This window comes from Saccopteryx bilineata, chromosome 4 (assembly GCF_036850765.1).
Source record: "Saccopteryx bilineata isolate mSacBil1 chromosome 4, mSacBil1_pri_phased_curated, whole genome shotgun sequence".
NCBI classification, from domain to species: domain Eukaryota; kingdom Metazoa; phylum Chordata; class Mammalia; order Chiroptera; family Emballonuridae; genus Saccopteryx; species Saccopteryx bilineata.
This window is the reverse complement of record NC_089493.1, coordinates 264,823,998-264,843,510: the sequence shown is the minus strand read 5'-3', so window position 1 is coordinate 264,843,510 and position 19,513 is coordinate 264,823,998. Positions and strand designations below refer to the sequence as shown.

Below are 19,513 nucleotides of genomic sequence, written 5' to 3'. Positions count from 1 at the left end.
TAAAAGTGTATATTTTTCTAGGATATAAGAAATATTTTCCCATATTTCTCCAGTCACCATAATTATTGTTTCTATTGATAGCTCAATCCATCTCCTGTCTTGCTGAGATGACCGCCGCCACTCACTTCTTTATAGAAACCACTGGAAAGTTCTATAGTGTTCACTATTATCCAGAGGCTCACTGCCTCCTCCTTCCTTTCTCCTCCAATCTGCAGATTCCCTAAGAGTTTTACATCACTTTATTGTATAAAGTAATTTGATATCTTACAAATATCATTTACATTCCTCTTAGGAGCCTGGTGTGTTTTTCGTAGGATGCATGAATGTTCCAGCACGGTAGCGATTACCTACTATACAATAAAAAGCAAAAAAGCCATTCTTCCAAGATTTATTCGGACACGGAGAGGGTTTTGGCATTGATCAGAACTGACCTGGAACTGCAGATTTCCTGTTTTATTTAGAATGGGGGGTTTTGATCTAAGAAACAGTCACATTCTGCCAAATTCAGTCCTGATTCTGATGGGGCAGCAAATGCTCCCAAGTTTAAGAGAAGGCCAACTTTCTGTGAGAGCAGGAGAGCCAAGGCTAATTTTCTATACGCAACTATGTCCATTATTTTCCCTGATGAATTTTGAATGTGAGCCAGGACTGACTAAGTTCTCCAGTACTTGCGAATTAAATAGGCCAACCCAGAAATGGAGGGAGGAGGTGGTCCTGATCTTTCTTCAGATGGACAACCACTCCATTTAGATATCCAGACAAAACCTACAGCTTGGGCAACATACAGCCTTCCAACCTCCATTCTGGTCAAAATCAGAATGGGACACCTAAAACAAAACAAAGTAAAACAAAACAAAAAACCCAACCAGGAACTTCACTGCAATCAATGCGCTCTGGCTGCATCTGTGCGTGGGTTTGGCATCTCGCGGCGGTAGCTGCCGCTGCCGCCCAGCTGTTCCCTCACTACACATGTTTTCCCTCGTAAAACTTCCAGCAGGCTGGCGGGCTTCACGCTCCTCACTTAGCTTTGTTTGTGTTTTCAATGAATCAATGGGATATGGAGACTAATCAAGATGTTTAGAAAAATAAAGGAAAAAATAGGAACAGCTCATGATGCTGGCTCTTCTTGAAAGCTGAGTGAGACATGGAAGGGGGTCAGGAGCCCGGGCTCGTGGCTGGCTGCACCCTACCGCTGCAGTAAGGGGGCCCCGCAGCAGAAGTGCCATCTCCAGGATGTCACAGCTCTCAGATGCTGTCGGCCCAGATCCCAGGCCCTCCACCACTTGGCCCAGGCTGGGTCCTGGCCTCAGCCCCTCTCTGCTGAGTGTCACTGGCTCTCCATCTAGCTGCACACTGAACTGTGCCTTTATTTCCCTCTTGCTTGAAGGCAGCCTTGGATCTTCCAGAGAAACTTGACTGCCCCCTACCATGACCTCACTGGGAAAGCAACACATGCCCATTCCTTGGCACTCCTATCAGTAAAAGCCCTGAGCACAGAATCTGTCCCAGACTCGAACTGCAGCCCCCAGCACCGAACACAGGGCTTCACACTGGAGGCCGACAGACATGAAAGAATGTGGTGAGGAGCAGGAAACGCTGGAGGAACTCTGCACTCAGCTGCTGGCTCTCTCTCCCATCACAAACTACAACCACAAGGAGAGCAGTGTGCCAACAGGATACCCAGCTCCCCAATCCAGAACAAGGGATCCCTTGAGTCTCCCCGCTCCAGACCAGAGGACAGGAAAGCATATATGGCAAAAGGAATCGGGTAGTTACCTGAGCTCACACAGCCCTGCTGCAGGGGGTCCTGTAGTGACGTCACAGAGTGGAGGACTAGATAAGAAAAAGAAATACAATTAAATAAGGAAAAAAGCCCAGGGGTTTAAAGCTTCCTCACTGCAGCACAGGAAGGAACAGCATAAGGTCCCACAGGCCTAAGGGAGGGTTCCTCACTCCTTATGGGGAAGGGCCAGAATGCGGTGTCCACACAGGCGGGGAAAGAGCTGCTGGCAGAAGGTCCCCTGGCTGGGAAACAGGCAGAAGCTGTTGCCTGTGATCTGGTTCACCTCTGTGCCTTTGGCTGATTTTCTTTCTTGATTCCCTGATTTAGCGGCTTGACTTTTACCTATATTTATGTATAAACAGCATTTTCTTAATTGGTAACTCATTTTCTGCTGCTCATAAAATTAGCTAGGCACAATCTTCTCTCTCCTAAAAACTAAAGTTGGTCCCATGGCAACAGGTGGTGGAGGAAGGGGGGCAGTTCTCAGCCTCCAGTGCCATGTGACTGGCTGCCTCCCTACATAGATGCCCCTCTTCCCTCCCCGCAGAAGCCTGGGGGTGCCCTCACCTGGCCCCTGCTGCTGTCCTTGGACCGGCAGGACGCCCTGGCCCAGCTCGCCGTTTAGCCAGAGCTGCATCCTGATGAAGGGTTCGCGGCCTTTCTGGGTCAGCTTGCTCCATGGCTTTGGCCGGGACAGCATGTCACTGACACTGCCCTGGGACAGGCCCAGCACCTGGAGTGGCAGACAGAGACCACTGCATCAGCGCCCAGGGTTGAGTGTGAGGCTGCAAAATGCTTCAGTGATATGCACAAAACATGCGGGAGGTGTGACAGACAGAGGACACGAAGAGGGAGCGCTTCTGGGCGGAGCAGAGAACCACTGTCTGGAGGATGGTGACAGCCTGAGGTGGGGGATAAGCTTTCAAGGTCACCGGTGGGCTGACGTCCTGGCATGAGGAGCCATAGTTATAGTCACAGCTTTCAGCTTCCAGGGAGAGACAGGCTGGGAAAGAGAGGGGTGGGGTCTCGATCTTGCCAAGGTTGTGGGGTCGTTGTCTTGACAACCCAAGAGGAAACATTGAAACCATCTTGCTCTTTGCCTGGTGGCGCCAGGAAAGGCTAAGGAGCTGGAGCCAAGGACCCCTTTAGACTGAGAAGCAGCGGATACTGGCGAGATGTTGGAAGCCAGTCTCCTTTGCTGGTGCTGGGCCAAGTTGGCATTTAGAAAGATTGGCTTTCTCTGATCACATCCTGCTCTACGGTGGGGGCCCAGAGGTGACTGGTGAAAATGGGGGAGCCAGTCTGGGAGTAAAACTTACTGCAGACGATCGACAACTCACACATACATTCCCAAGTTTTCTTATGCTCACATATGGACATACATATGTATGGGCACAAACACCCCCCACAGGACACAGATGCAGCCCAGAGATATTTAGGGGCTGCATCCGATCACTCTTTTGAAAAGTTCTCAAGTTCCAGAATAAACTGCACGCATGGGCCAAACAAGTTCAACACTATTAAGTCTGCTAAATTTAAGGCATGAGCACAAATGTCTATTTAAATGTTCTCAAATGATATTTTTACAACACTGAACTAGAAATTTCAAGGGATTTTAGATTCTCATCCTCATTTCTATTCCCCCCCATCACCTTTTGCAAAATCAGGACAAAGAGATCACAATCATATATTGCAAGGATTCAGAGCACAGTCCACTGCAAACATTGAACTAAAGGCAGGGCAGTGTGGACGCAGTGGGGGGAGGGGTGCGCCTTGGTGGCCACTGCCGACCCAGCCACATGCCCCTCAGGGAGGCTGCCTCTGAGTGCAATGGAGCGCTTCTCATTGCACTCAGCATTCACTGTTTAATCTAAAACGATCCTGGGGTATTATATTTATTATACGTATATTTTACAGGCCTGGTAAATCCCTGTTATCCAGAATCTCGTTACCAGGAAGTACCAAGAACAGAAAGGGCCTGGGAGCCACCTCTAGCTGTGCACTTCTGGGCAAGCCCCTTCCCCGCTGTTTGGACAATACCCAAGTACCTTCTGAATTATGAGAAAGGTACAACTCTGCTTTATACAGCCTTTGTGTCTTTGCACACTGATCCTCTCTCTATGGGATCAGATCTTTTTTTGGTCAAAACAGCCTGCAGAGTTGCCTTGGGCTTCACTCGACAGCAGAGGCAGGACTCAAATTCAGTTAGCTGCCAGTCTCAGTTAGTTACCGGTAACTTCCCTGTGCCTTGTTTCCTTAGCTATTAAGTGGCAACTTTACCATCCCCCTCATAGTGAGCCTGAGTGGTCTAAAGGAGCACTGTGGATGAGAGGATCTAGCCCAGAACCTGGTCCCCAACTGGGCTGCTGCAAATGGAACATTCACCAGTCAGCCCTTCAAGAAGTTTGGGAGTGGATGACCCATTATGCTCTTTGGTTAAATCAATAGGTAATGGCACTGTCCTTCAGATACGTAGTTCTAAGCAAGGAAAAGAGATGGGAAGAACCAAGCCCCCAAATTGAACCCCTTACCTTCTCCCCGAAGATCCTTTGACAAATGCCATTCTTGGCCAGCTTTTCTTTCACCTGTCGGGTGAGCTCGATGGTGTCCACCTCCTGGTACATGTAGATCTCATACTGCTCAGGTGTCAGCGGGGGGACGGAGGGCTTGGTGGGCTTGGACAGGGGAACGATTGGGGAAGAAGGCAGAGGGCTGTTTTGGGGCGTCTCGCTGCGGCTGGCTCCGGTCAGGCTCAGCTCAGAGCTCTGCGAATAAGGTGATTCGGCGCTGGGCCACTCTTTCCAGTACTCCGAGGAGGAGGAGGGTCCCTGGAGCTGGCTGCGCTCGGCCCGCCCCTGGCTGCTGCTGCCTTTTTCTTTCCCACTGCTGGCTTCTTCGGCTTTCGTTTCCTCGGAAGGAGTGTTGCTCTTCCTCTCCGGCTGCACAGTGCTCCACCAGTGGTCCTTCCACCCGCCGCTGCGGCCCAGCTCGTTCTTCACGTGCCGCAGGACGCCCTGCGCAGAGTCGGCTGCTCCCTGGAGGTCCAGCCCAGGTGCGTCCTGGGACTCCTTTTTGAGGGCTGGGGGGTTGGGCAGCGTGGAGGTGCTGGAATCGGGGGCAGAGGAGGGCTTCTTCAAGGAGATGGCAAGAGAGTAGCTGGACACCGAGGACATGGGTGAGGTGGATATTAACTTGGGGGTCAGAATGGCAATGTCAGTTTGTGACAGTGGCGTTTGTTTTAAGGCGGGGTCAAGGGCGGCTTGCTGGGCCTCCATTTCTCGGCGGGCTTGCTGCAGGATGGAGCGGATGGCGTCGTCGGAGTTTCCGCTGCTGGACGTGGAAGAAGGCTGGGCTGGCTCTGCTGCATGGTGCAAACACAGACGTTAGTTGGTGGCTGAAGCACCACCTCTGGTGGGAACATGCTTCTTTTATTCCACTTCTTTCTCCATTGACCTACTACTGGTCCTGTCTGGTTGGCTCAGCGTCCCCTGGCATGTGTAAATCCTTGTTAGATTCCGGCCAGGGAACACAGGAGAAACGACCATCTGCTTCTCCCCACCCTCCTCCTCTTCCCACATCTATGGTTCAAATGGGTCCAGCAAGTTGGCCCCTGGGGCTGAGTATGGCTCCATGGCCTATTCTCAGGTGCTAAAAATACCTCGGTTGCCAAGCAACAGATCAACACCCCCAGATGGGCAGAGCATCACCCCATAGAGGGCTTGCCAGGTAGACCTACCACAAACTGCAGATTATTTGGGAGAACAGCACAGCTCTATTTGTCCAACATGCCCCCACATCAGTGAGGAAACTTTCAAGCATCTTGTCTAAGCAGTGATAAAAGGGCTAACACTACTGCTCTGTGACACCCACCCTCTGCCTCGATTACCAACAGAAACAATTTGTTATCACTGAGTATGATAAGAGGGAGGAAGTATGCAAATACTCAGTAATACCCATCTAGACCTCCTTTTCCTGATGATTTTTAAACAATATTCTTGTGTGCTATAGTCCAAAATCCTAGTGATTTTGTCAAACGTTAGAAACATAGTTTCTGTTAACAGTGGTGATGAGAGAAGAGTCTCCCAGTGTAAGTGATGGTGTCTGGGTGATTCCCTTCTGGGTGGTGACTGTTGTGGCCAACGACCCTGAGCCCCCATAATGGGGGACAATCGGCAGGGTCCCAGGGCTGTGACCCCAGGGGAGCCACAAGGCATCACTGGGCCTCAGGATTTCCATCTGTAAACCTGGGATGGGTAACAGCCTACATCAAGGATTCTTAATCAGGGCTGTGCACCAGAACCACCCACTGAGCTTATTAAGATGCATAAGCCCAGGCCCCAGCAATGGAGCGTCTGATTGGGAAGCAAGTGTGGGACGGACCAGAACCTGCATTTTCAATCAGCTCCCAGGTAAGTGTGCAGTGAGGCCCTGGCTGAGAGGTTCTGAGCTGACTGCTCCCTCTGGCTGTGCCAGCTCTGTAATGTGCCTTCATATCTGGGAGAGGAAATCATACAAACTGGCTCTTCTCATTTAAATGAGGCTGAAAAATGCCTCAAACAACAGTGAGAACCTTTAATGTGTCCTGAGGATTTGACTTCACTGGTTATCAGAAGGTCCTCCCTTCTGCAACTCACATGACTCGCACAGCATCCACCCTGCAGAAGGAGAAACTGCGCTTGGGAGGGAAAAGGTGATACACTTTGAGGTGGGCCTTTCCACTCTCAATTTGGGGGTATCTCCTACCCTGACAGGGGTGCCATGCCAGGCTTTCTGTTTGTTCAGCCACCCAGAGGAGGGACTGGCTTAAACCTCAACTCTAGCCTTGAGGGTAAGAACCACACCAAATTGAAAGCTCCCTCTAGTATCAGGTTTGCTCCTCCAGAGCTGTTTTCTACCCTCTGGGATCTCTGGAAGGAGGCAGATGGCAACACAGAAGAAAGTTCTGGGACAAGAGATGAGAGATCAGGGTTTCCATTGAGAGCCTACCAGTTAATGGGTATGTACAAATTATTCTAACTTTTAGTATATTAATCAGGAATAAGAGGATAACAAAACATATCTTCCAGGGTTGTTATGAGGAACTAGTTTGAAAGCCTAGTTTAAAGTAGGTAAAAATGCCCAGCCCAGGCTTACTTCCCAGAAGGGAGAATTGAGCTCAGCCGCTGAACAAGCAACATGGGAGAGGGAGGCCTGGGCAGGGGACCAGTGACCAAGGGAGCGACCCGATGGTGGTTCAACCTCAGCTGCCACAGCTGCCTGAAGCTAGGCCTGGCAGGGGCCCTGGAGTGGGTTCACGGAGGGGTTCTGCAGAGCAGGGCTGCGTGGGGATAGGGCAGGTGTGTGCCGAAACCCGAAGAGAACTCGGGCACTCAGTTCCCTCTCCTTTTGGTCTGAGCTGAACCTGTGGCAAGGGGCGCTTCTCAACCAGAGCCAACCAGAGAAGCACCGACATGCCTCTTAGGGAAGGCAGCTCTCGGGGAGCCTGGGGCCAATTCCCGAGGCAGACTAATTGCAGAGGTGGACATCCATCCATTAAAACTTCCTGCTCCTCCCTAGCAACATTCATTCCCCAGAACAGCTGTTATGAATTCACTTTTCATCCATTCTTTTTCAGTAGTGCTTGGTTAAGTATATATGCAAATAACAAAAGGCTACATTGCACTGAAAATTTTTTTTTTAATACAAATTACTGGCTAATGTTAAGCCAAGGAGATCTTAGGCCATGGGTACATTCTTGAGTCAATGCTTGAGAATGACATTACATAAAGAATGGTAACTGTCACAAAATACGTATCGCACAGACCTAATCCCTCTGCACATGCCTAAATGCTTGACACACATTCTATTATTATTTTTTTTTAATAAAAACTGCTAACCAGAATGCCCGTGACACTATTGTAAATTAAGTCTGGAAGACAGTAGTCAAAGAAGTGGAGTCCATACCAGTTTTCTGTACTTGCAGCTCCCTTTTGGCTTGTTCCAGGATGGACTTAATTGCTTCATCAGATCCAGTCTCTGAGGCTCGGATCCGGGTGGTGATGTTACCTGCAAGGAGAAGCCACACCAATGACATCAAACCCACACCTGGATCAAAACTAGTGCTACACAAAGATGTCATTTTGATAAATAGCTCTCACAGGAGTTGAGGCCAGTGACACTAAGAAGGCAGGCATGGCCTCCCATTTACCTGTACCTGCTATGAGTGCAACTTCACAGCAGGTACCGTGACCCTGTGCAGGAAGGGCTTCCTGCTGAACTACCTGGCATTAAATGTTATTCGGCCAGTAGGACAAGCTCTCCCATTTACCCAAGCTGGACACCCATGGGTTGGGACCAGGGAGAGCAAATTGTTTAATCTGGTATAAAAAAAGATGAAGGATTAAAAGGAACGGTTTTCATGAGTCATTTAAAAGCAACTCTAACAACTTTGGTGTGGGGTTACGATCAAGGTTCTTTATGTGTATTTGAGGCTGGTATCCCAGAAGGAAAAATGGAGAAGGGTAAAGGGTTGAGGCTGATTACCTATCAATCATTTGGATGTACAAGGTGAAGAGGCTGAAAGCTTGACTTAAAATGTTCGGCTTTGTTATCAAATATTGTCTTTTAAAAATGAATGAATAAGAGAGAAGCCTACAGAAATCCCTAAAGGACAAGAATTCAGTCTTTCGGTCACATGGTGATGCTTTGCAGAGCAGCCACAGGTACAGATGCACTGAAGCTACTACGGCCCGGGGGCTGGCCCCAGTTCTTTCTGGAAGCCGGCCACATTTGTACACTTTTCACTACCTTACTAGATATGAACCACCACATCAAACCATTTAAAAGTCAGCATAGCACCGGGACCAAGCCCATTCAAGATGCAACTCCGAGGAAGGCAGTGGGGTTTGGCTCGCCAGGGCCCCAGGAACACTGATTGTGACTGGAATCTGTCCACTCTGTAGCACCTTTAACAGTTCAGAGTTCAAGTAGAAGGAAGGAGCAGTATCTCATCTGACTTAGCCACCTGATTTTTCTCAGAGCAACAACTATATTCTTTCACCTGCTTCTGAGAAAACAGGAAAGGCATAATTTGAATTTAAAAGGGGTTGGGATTCTTATTTGGGGACTAATTCTTAGTGGTGGAGCCCGCTTCTCTCCTCCTCTACACTCAGTAGAGTGCAAGCAGCTCAGGAGGAAGGGGTCTTGCGTACTTGAACCCGTGCTTTGTTTTATACTTACTAGCTCTGTTTTTCCATCAGGTTCCAGGCCAGAATCACACTGCACAGTTTTAACCCAAATACACAGCTAAGGACATGCTGCTTCCTAGATTACTAACTGCAAAGAAAAACACCTGCCTGCAACATACCTTCAGACCCATTTCTTCGTTTCGGTACTTCCTGAAATAGTCTGTTCAGGCTCTGGCCTGGATTCTCTGTTGAAAAACAAGTGTGGTAAGAACAAAACAATCAGGGGGATGGTGGTGTTGACGATATGGGCTGCGTGACATGAAATCTGAGCCACCTGTCACTATCGATAGGGCTCAGGGCTTCCTGTGCAACTCGGGAGCTACTAGAAACTTCTGAGAGGCCCTTCCCTGGCTGACTGACCTCAGAGGCCATGGCTCTGCTGCAAAAGGAGATCAGACAGACCTATGGCCCGCGGCACCAACGCCACCAGGGGCAAACGGACGGAGCACTGCCGCCAAGCAAATCGCCCACCAGCCCCCGGGACAAAGCTCACATTAATCATCCAAAGACAGTCAATTTCAGTTAACATTGCTATACAAAGCTCCATGTGCTTTGTGCAAATTGACACTTTTCATCTCTTTTCTGTTTATTTTGAGCCTAAATTTCAGGTTTTTCGAATGCGTCTGGTAAGATTACCTCTATCACTGTTGATTTAGCAGAGTGATCCCCTGTTGTTAGAGAGGGAAGGAATTCCATCAATTAGGGACCAGACTGACTTTTTTATCTTTTTATGGAGGGTGGGATTGGGAGGGTGTTTTAATAAAACTTTCATGTATTTAACTCAAGGGAGGTGTGTTTTGCTTATAACATAAAATAAATCATGAACAGAACCTAAACACTGGGAGACACTTGACCACAGGACACTCTCCCTTCTGTGCAGTGGGAAGAGAGGCCAGGTGGTTGGTATTCTTCCCGTGGACTCAGCTCTGTGCGAGAATCAGCCCTGGCTACTGCTGCTGCTCTAAACCTGGAGAGTACCCAAGGACTCCTTCTCACGTGAGGCCAGCACCCAGGGCCCATCGGACCACCGGATACTAAACATGTCAGGATGTTATATGTAGTAACAACGGAAGTCCCCCAATTCCATACATAGTACTGAAATACTGAGTTTACTACGTGTGAGGTGCTAAGTGGGTTTCAGAGGCCAGATCTCTCAAATCTAATAGCTTTAGCTCATGCCAGTCGACCCTTGAACTCTGGAAATGGTAGAACTGAAGAGAATTTTACCTGATGTGATGCACAAATGTTTCATCACACACAGACATGCACACACAACTCTGACAGGCTCACATGTTGGCGGCAACCCATGAAAGTCTCTCACCTCTTTGTCTGCCTTGGATGCTGCGAAGAGCCAAGATGTTCTGCTCGTCCGAGAGGAACTGCTTCATCTTGTGAAAAGGCTCCTTGCCGCGAACGGTCAGTTTATTCCATGGCTTGGGCCGGGCCAAAATCTCGCTCACAGACCCTTGAGACAGTCCCAAGACATAATGTCCGAAAATGCGCTGTCCGATATTGTGCTTGATCAACTGCTCTTTCACCTGCCGGGCGATTTCTGCAGTGTCTATCTCCTCGCCCTCGGAGACACTCCCAGCACTTTCTGACTGGCTGGGAGACGGGGCCATGCCATTTACATCTGGGCTTTGTTGTAATGGACTTTGGGAAGATATGGAGTTTGTGCTGTATGGACCTGTTGAAAAAATCATGCTTGTGCTTCCTGCTTCCTGCATGGTCTTGGAGTAGAAGGACTGCATTAGCTGTCGTTGGAGGAGAGAGTTTAGTGCAAATTTTCCTGTAGAAGCCAGGGGTAGGCTGGGGCTTGCCAGGGATGAGCTGAAAAAGTCTTGAGTTAACCCCGCTGGTGAGAACTGGTGTGTACCATTAGTATTGGAAGCCTGCTCCCCCGTGTTGCGGGGCAACTGAGGAGGGGGCGCCGGCAAAGGTCCAGGACGCCGACTCTCAGGCTGGTCTTTCCCTTTTCTCCTGGCTGACCCTACAAGGAAGGGCAAACATAATGCATTATGGGGGATTCAAAAGGGAAAAAAAACCAAGACCAAAATGCAAAGTTTGCCCCACAAAAGGGAAAAAAAGTGCAGATTTTACAAGGGCCAATGAGGAGTGTTGGTTTGTTTTTCAATTGAATTTTTAAATCAGCCAAACAAGGCCCCCCGGAAACAAGCAACATGCATTTCATGTTTGCACCTTTCTTGTACGTTGCAGCCTGGAGAGTCCCCTTGACATAGGTTCAATCTCCTAAAGTGACAAGGAGCCGGTACCACACACAGTAAAGTTGACAAGTCGTGGGCCTCTGATCGGGCCTCTGGCATTCGAGCTATTACCAGGACGGCCCCACCTGAGGAGCAGCAAACACTGACATTTTGGGACCAACGGATTCTCTCACACCACTTGCTCTGAGGCGAATGTACCGCACTGAGTCCACTCGATCGAAGCCACGTACATTTTAAGAATGAAATATCATCGGAGCCCGAGACACTTAAACAGTTTACCAGCTGCCAAAACCAGAAGCAGTCAGTGACGCCACCATTTTGGGACGAGCAAAGAAAGGCTAAGGATGGGGGATGCGTTCCCAAGGAAAACCTGACAAAGGAAGAAAAGCTCCGCTGAGCCTGGAAGGGCAGGGCTACCCTGTCAGCAGCCCCAGAAACACCACCAAGAGAGGCCGCACAACTAGGAAAAGATCAGAAAGCCAACATCCTTCGAGTGTCCCTGCTGCGTCTCCTGCAACACTGGCTCTAACTGACCTCCGCAGACACCCTGCGGCCACACGCCTCACCCTGGCCGTCTTGAAGCAGGCGGGGAGGGGAGGAGAGGAGTAGTGAGGAGGACGAGGAAGAGACCAAACACTCATTAGTCAAGGTTCTCATCAACCGGTGATGTTCCCATCATGCATCGGCCCAGACTCACGGTTCACCTTCCTCTTCCTCGAGCCCTGGGAGGGCCCGAGCATGGCACACGAGACCCTGTCAACCTACCGCTGAGGTCGCTGTTGGAGATGCGCAGGGCGGCGTTCTCAGACTGCAGCGAGCGGTTCTTTTCCAGCAGCAACACCTCCAGGGGCTTGGATGCGTCCTGGGCGGGGCAGAAAGGGGCGCACTGTGGTAGGCCGCCCTCCCATGCCCCAGGCCCTGCAACCCCGTTCCTATGGCTTTTCACCCACCTCTCTGACTCTGACCAGTTACAGAAATGTGACTTCCCCCAAAGAGGTTCGACATGTGTAGAAAACACTCAAGTTCCTTTTCAAAAGAATTCATTTCAGTTGAAGTAATTTTTCTTCTAGACAACTATTCTCTATTCTGTCCCCAAATTCAAATGGTCTAAACTTATGCCTCATCCGGCAACAGGGCTGTCTGTGGAGCCACACACCTGTCAGAAAATCACTGTAAAGGGCCAGCTGCCAAGTCAGCTACATTTGAGCATCAGGAGCAGATTCTATTAGATGACTTAAATTTTAAATGGCTACCAGGTTACCACATGCCACTGTCACCTTTCCTCTGTAGATAATAAAATTTCCTAAGGCAGCCCTTTTTGGGCTGATCTTTAACACAATCTGAATTTGTTTTTATTCAAGTTCTTAGTAGCAACTTATATCTCAATTTTACTTAAATTGAGTTACCAGTTTGGAAAACACTAGCTTTTCTTTTTAAATAAAAATAATTTGCTTTAAAATTTGGTTATTAACTGTTCTTGAAGAATGACCGGTCAGCCGTAGGTGAGAGGTCTCAGAATATTTAGATGGTGAAGCTATCCCCGGGATGACTGGTGACTGTGGCCATGCTGATGTTCACAAACACTAAAAGCAAAGGGAGACCAAGTACCTGTGTCCCAGCTCCCTCGGACGGTGCAAATTCCATGGACTTCAGAATACTGCGAAGAGGAAGACAGGGTGGTTATTTCCTACTCACACCTTTGGTAACAACCATACTAATGAGCATCGACAGCACAATCTACTGCTCTCCAGGAACGGAGGATCTGACAACTTTAACAACTTCCCTGGCAGCATTATAATCTGATAATGTCTCTAGAATAACTATTCAACTACCAGTTGGCCAGCAAAAGTTTCTTGCCCGGCATGTAAATCATTCCATATGGAATCACACCAGGTCTGTTCAGAGTATAATTTTAAAGTTGAACACAGACATAACATTGATGTAAGTGGAATGCATTTGTCAAGTGTAGTCGGAATGAAAGAGTTGGTTCAAGTAAGCTAGAGAGAGAAGCCTCAGCACCCCAGGGCTGCTGCCCTACACACTCACTTGGTCGCTGGCACCTAGGGACGGGGGAGTGGGCAAAGGCACGGCCCCACAGCTGGATGGCTCAAAAGCTGGCAGAGACCTTCTCTGCAGCCTCAGGCCAGGAAGGAGCACCACTGCAAAGGTGTGGGAGAGCAGATTAATTTCTCCTTTGTTCTCCTTATCACTGAAATCACATTAGTCTCTGGCGTGTTTCAACAAGCCTGAGAGCTGAGTGAGTTCAGGCGCCCAGATCTGCTGTTTCTAGCGTTCCTTTAGCGTGGACATTGCTTTTCTTATGTGAGTCTACTGGGGAGGAAAGAGCAAGTGTGTCCATGTGGGTGCTCCCTCACACACAAGGAGGGAAGGAGGGAAGGAGGGAAGGAGGGAAGGAGGGAAGGAGGGAATGACAGCAGGCTGCACGCCCCAGGCACGGGCCACCTGGGTTCTCCCAGCATTCTCAAAGCCATGACTTTAGCCTCTGCCCTCTAAGCTCCATGGAAGTGTCACCAGGAGAGCATGGTGTGTAAACATGCCCAGGGCCCTGGGAGACCACTTTCTGCCACAGCCACTACGAGGTTCAGTAAGCATCTGACTGCTCTTAGTTTCTATATGGTTGTATCTTCACAGTGGCCCTTGTCATATATCATATAAACTAACAAAACAGAATGAAGACGAGCTAAAGGATGTTATAATGAGTAGGACACCCGAAACCATGTCAACACATTAAGTTAAAAAATAAAATGAAAACACCGGCATTTCTTCATTTAGTCAACAGATATTTACCAACAACCTATTGTGCGCCCAACACTGGAGAATCCTCATCCTCATCCCTCACGAACATTATGGGCTCTTTCAGAGAAGACAGAACCCAGGCAGCACGGGAAAGAGAAAACCTGTGGGGCCCGTGGCAGGAGACTCCATTGGGCTGGGGACAGGGTCTGCTTGCTGAGCACATACGAATTTGAAATGCGCCCTGAAGGAGCAGGATGTTTTACAGACCCCTGGGACAGAGATGGGAAGAAAATGTGAGCATGTGTCTGAAAAAAGCACTTGGATCACTAGGAGGGGGGAGGCCAAGGACACATTTTACCAGGAAAGCCACCGAATCAGGAGGCTTTCGGATGCTGATGTTGTGGTGGGGGCTGCAGTGTGCAGAGGCAACAAAAGGGTGGCAGGAGGGTGGGCAGGGCGCTCTGGGAGGAGGGTGAGGGCCAGCTAGGTAGGCAACGGACGGAGGGACCGACCAGGCACGTGTTGCAACCTGGAGTCAGGGAGCCTTGGTTCCTGGGAATGGAGGCGAGTTCCGAGTGGAGGTGTGGGACTGATCTCAATGTGAGGGGGGCTTGGGTGAAGGCTTCCACATCAGCTCCTCTGATTCAGCACTAGGGGATGGCACACACTTTCTTTTGAAGGGGAAAGAGGAGGGAAAGGAAGAGAAGATTGGGATGGGGAGGCAGGTAGAAAAGGTCAACCTGGTAAAAAATAAACATACATCCCTAAGTTGGAAACAGGGTGTGTGTGTGGGGGGGAGTAAAGGGCTTGAAGAAACTGGAGTTGCAGAGAGGTTAGGGGTCATCCAAAGGTCCTAGCAGAGGCTGACTGGGGCTAGAGGGAGCGAGGCTGCAGAGGACTGAGCAGGGAACCTGGAGGCACCGCATCAGGGAGGCTGGAGGAGGTCACAACTGAGGGAAGGCTACTGGACATGGCGGGAGGCCTTCAGCAGGCTTTTCTAGCAAACCTGAGAATGGAACTAAGAGTACGAAGAGCAGCATGGTGAGTTGGCTGGTATATGCTTATTTTAAAAGGAGAAATTAAAAATGTCAGCAAGACAGAAGAAGCTGATAGAACAGCAGGAAGAATAAGAAGAAGGCAGCCAGGGTCTAGGTGGCATGGTCAGCCTGGAGAGGTGGAAGAAGCCAGGGCAGAATGAGTGATTTCGAGGCAAAGGAGAAGATGTGGGATATCTGTCTCCTCTGCAGGGCACAGCACCAGGTGTCTGCTGAGGGGCCAGGGCTCCATTGGGGACAGAAGAGAGCGCTGAGGATGTAGAAGAGTCCCTGGGGCAGCACAGAGCCCATAAGCAGCAATGGGGAGCACTGCTGCAGAACCCGGTTCACACACCACACTGCCTTCCTCGAAGGATTGATGTCCTGGCCACGGAGGCGGGGGAAGCCTAGGGAAGACTGCAAGGCCAGCCAGGAGGATAAGGGTGGCAGTGTGCTCTGCGGGGGGCTGCCCATGAACTCCAGGCTGGGGAAGATCGGGAGCTCGGAGGATGCTAGAACTGGGGGCCAAGTTAGGAACCAGACCCCAGGGGCTGCAGGAGGGCTAAGGGTTAGCTCCGGGGAAGGAATTTGAGGCGGGAGGGCCAGGCTGGGTGGTGGTGGGGCCTGAGGAGGGAATGTCTAGGCGTGAGAATGTAAAAAGCATTAGCACTGAAGGGACAATACGCTTTCAGATGCTGCCTCTCTGATGGGGAACGGGAGGTTGGAAGAAAAAAGCCCTGGAGTCTACACAACCGGGGAGTGTGAGGCCAGGTGTACTCTTTCAGTTGGAAAATGTTTTCCTGCCTTGCTCTGCTCTGCTTCTTTTTGGGGGAACTTACAGCTGAAAAACAAGCTCATATTTTGTTATTTCTAAAGTGGTTCTGTGCATATTTTAAATGCACAGTTTTATAAAAAGTCCAAAGAATTCAGGCACAGGCCTAAGTGCGAACACCTATAGTGTTGGGCCGCCTAGGACGTGGCCCTGTGGTTTAACATCTGCCAAAGCCGACATCAAGGACCTGGCTGCCCCCTTGCTGCCATGGCGTTTTTTAGCCAATGTCCTCGTTGAGCTCTGGCTTGTCAGTGGCCGAGCAGGCATCTCCACACTTACTTTAGTTCTTTCTTCACCTCTTCATAGTCAGCCTGTCCTTTCAGTTTTTCTTCCAGTTGCTGAAAACACAGAGGAATTTTATTAGTGGCCATGTTGAAATAGGTTGATGGACTCTGCTATGAACTGAATGTTTGTGTCCTTCTTGTCCCCTTCCCAGCAATGCAAATGTGGAGACCCTAACCCCCACTATGATGGTATCTGGAGATGGAGTCTTTGGGAGGTGATCAGGTCATGAGGGTGCAGCCCTCGTGAATGGGATTAGTGGCCTTGTAAAAGACGCCCAGAGAGCACCCTCACCTATTCTACTCCTCCCTGTGAGGACAGAGCAAGAAGAAGGTGGTCAGGGAGGGAGCTCTGACCAGACACCAAGTTTGCCAGTGCCTTGATCTTGGACTTTGCAGCCTCCAGAGCTGTGAGAAATAAATGTTTATTGTTTACAAGTACCCCAGTCTCTGGTATACTGTTTTGGCAGCTCCACAGACTAACCAGATTTCTCCGACTACATTCCCTGTAAAACATCTAGCAGTCCCTAAGAAGGAACACAAACATGTACAAGTGAAAGTTGATAACGTGTGCCGTTGTCTTTTGTCCTTTACTCTCTGGTCTGGTGTGCACAGGTAGGTCAGCAGACACAGGCAGGCACCCACACACAGAGCAATATAAGGCTGTAACAAAATTTGGAAAACAATTAAGGAAAAGGCCATTTTGTATGAATACCATGAAATAGCAAACAGAATGAAGAGAGCTCTCCGTGTACTTTAAAAGCAGCATGAGGCTTTTTACAAAGGATGTCCGGCTAGTTGATGCATACAGTCAACTGTCAACACCTTTGGTGGCAAACAAAAGACACAAGCCCCTTCGTTGTTGAGGTTGTCATCAGATAGGCATCAAGAAAAAGCATCTGGTCCTGGCTTGTTGGCTCAGTGGTAAAGCGTCCGCCCACTGTATGAAGTCCCGGGTTTGATTCCCGGCCAGGGCACACAGGAGAAGCGACCATCTGCTTCTCCACCCTTCCCCCTCTTCCCTCCCTCTCTTTCTCTCTCTCTCTTCTCCTCCTGTAGCCATGGTCTGAATGGTTCAAGCAAGTTGGCCCTGGGCACTGAGGATGGCTCCATGGCCTTACCTCAGGCACTGATATGGCTCAGTTGCCAAGCAATGGAGCAGTGGTGCCAGATGGGCAGAGCATTGCCCTCTACTGAGCTTGCTGGGGGGGGGATCCAGGTTGGGGTGCATGCAGGAGTCTGTCTCCCTGCCTCCCACTTCACTAAAAAAAAAGCATCTGTAGGGGATCTTAGGAGTGAAGGCCCATTCAGCAGAGTGGTCACTGGTTTCCCTGACAGTTCTGAGTCCTGTGGGGAGGGCCCTCTGAGGGTCCCTGGCCAGCAGGGCCACAGCGGACCCTGCTGAGAGGCTCAGGTTCTGGCTCTGGCCAGGGGGCCCAGGAGAACGACAGCACATTTCCCAGGTGGGATGATGCTCTAATATGCTCCACCAAAGTCTCTGTGCTCACGAGGCATTCATGCGGCTGTTTCTGCACAGAGCCTGTGGGGCTTTCTTGCCAAGAAGCACCTTCGGCGTAGAGTAATCAGCAGAGCTGCTCCCCTCCATGAAGGTGTTTTGGACTAGTTTGTTTTTTTTCTCCCACAAAGGACTTCTGTGGGGGAAATAAGCCAGTTTAATATAAATAAAGCACAAAGACCCAGCCTGGGGTGAGGGGTTCTAATGATCTAGCAAGCTTCCCAGCCAGGGGTGAACAAATCCCAGTGCCTGAATCAGAGCCCCTTCTCATCAACATGGCTTCCAGTGCCTTCTGCTTGACCAGCCACAACTCCAATCCAGTTTAAAGCCAACTGAGAACATTCTAGAGTTGAGGGAGGGATGCTCATCTGGCCATCAGCTTGGACATTGACCTGAATCCCTTCCTGCTTACTGTTTCAAGAATTCAAGTGCACTGTAAACAAAATTCATTTAGTCCATCTTTTCTATTGCATTTGTTGGCAGTTTTGTGTATTTTCTGTTGCATAAAATTGCGCTGCCCTAGTTCCTTTTTAAGACTTCTTGCCAATGTTATGTATTATAATGGTTTCTCAGCCATAATCAAACAGGGGGTAGCACACACTCATTTTCCGACAAAAGATTCTCAGAAGGTGCTCATGAAAAAGTGATTATTTCATTCTTCTCCCTGTAGTAGAATAGCAGGAAGCACTAACGTGCCAGCCCTCCCTCACAAAAGATTATCCAGCGCTGCTGGGATATAGAAACACCTTTCAGACTGAGGCTTTCTTTCACTGATGCCGGGTTCGAAACACACATAAAACTTGGTCGTGTTCAGAGATTGGGAGAAAGACAGGGAGAAAGGCAGTGAGAGGGGGAAATACGGCATCCTTTAGAACCAGCATGGCATTGAACTTGGAGTCACTTCTGTCCCTCAGAAGCTGGGTGACTTTGGACATGTTAATAAACTTGTCAATTGTAAAATGAGATGGCAGCAATTATCTTAAAGGGCTGAGCTAAATGGCACTAGCGGGGAGATGGTGCAATGTTGGCACTGTGGGCCCTTGGAGGTGGGCCAGCCTCACTACCTAGGTCCCAGTCCAGGTCCCCGAGGGCACAGTTGCAGGTTTTTTTTGCAGACCCGAGATCGGCCCCCACAGGCTTTATGACTTGAGTCTGTAATTTGGTTGGATAGAGGTATTCACTGAGAACTAAATAGCTTCCACTGAAATTTCTGCCATCTACTTGGAGGCATCATCTAACTAAGAGCCCAAGATCACACTGTAAAGCTCTGACGTGGTCCTGGCTTGTTGGGCGGACAAATGGATGGAGGCCTGACAAAGCTTGTCCTGACTTGCTAGCACCTTTAGCCCATCCTCACAGAAGTCTCTGCAGAGTGCCATGAAGCGTAAGGCGCGGGGCTGAACACTGGCCTCTGAGAGCTGAGGACGCCTGTCATGGGAAAAAAGGCCATGCGTCTTCAGCTAGGTTCTTTGACCGGAAACTTCTTGCTGGGTACCTGGAGGTCTACTTTTTTTTTTTTTTTTTTTTTTTTTATTCATTCATTTTAGAGAGGAGAGGGAGAGACAGAGAGACAGAGACAGAGAGAGAGAAGGGGGAGGAGCAGGAAGCATCAACTCCCATATGTGCCTTGACCAGGCAAGCCCAGGGTTTCGAACCGGCGACCTCAGCATTTCCAGGTCGACGCTTTATCCACTGCGCCACCACAGGTCAGGCTGGAGGTCTACTTTCAAAGACTCAATCTGGAAAGGACAACAGGTGCTCCAGTCTGTTGTTCTCACTGAACAAAGACGCTTGTCAGGTGGGCCCAATTCTATGCTTGGTTCTGCATCCCACTATCTTACTTAGTTGTTGCAACACCC

General features: G+C 49.6%; 1 protein-coding gene across 8 annotated transcripts in view; it reads right to left on the bottom strand.

Annotated features, from left to right (window-relative positions):
• CUX1 (cut like homeobox 1) overlaps window positions 1-19,513 on the bottom strand; it is a 373,287-nt gene that overhangs the window by 65,121 nt on the left and 288,653 nt on the right. For 4 of the 8 annotated variants that reach the window (XM_066274464.1, XM_066274468.1, XM_066274462.1 and 1 more), the window contains exons 12-20: window positions 16,137-16,195; window positions 12,843-12,891; window positions 12,000-12,096; window positions 10,331-10,999; window positions 9,129-9,194; window positions 7,727-7,828; window positions 4,315-5,144; window positions 2,351-2,516; window positions 1,777-1,833 (exon numbers count right to left, since the gene is read on the bottom strand). In XM_066274464.1, coding sequence (XP_066130561.1) covers window positions 1,777-1,833; window positions 2,351-2,516; window positions 4,315-5,144; window positions 7,727-7,828; window positions 9,129-9,194; window positions 10,331-10,999; window positions 12,000-12,096; window positions 12,843-12,891; window positions 16,137-16,195 — 2,095 coding nt within the window. The remainder of the gene's footprint in view (window positions 1-1,776; window positions 1,834-2,350; window positions 2,517-4,314; window positions 5,145-7,726; window positions 7,829-9,128; window positions 9,195-10,330; window positions 11,000-11,999; window positions 12,097-12,842; window positions 12,892-16,136; window positions 16,196-19,513) is intronic. The other 4 variants (XM_066274469.1, XM_066274463.1, XM_066274467.1 and 1 more) reach the window with 2 other exon arrangements.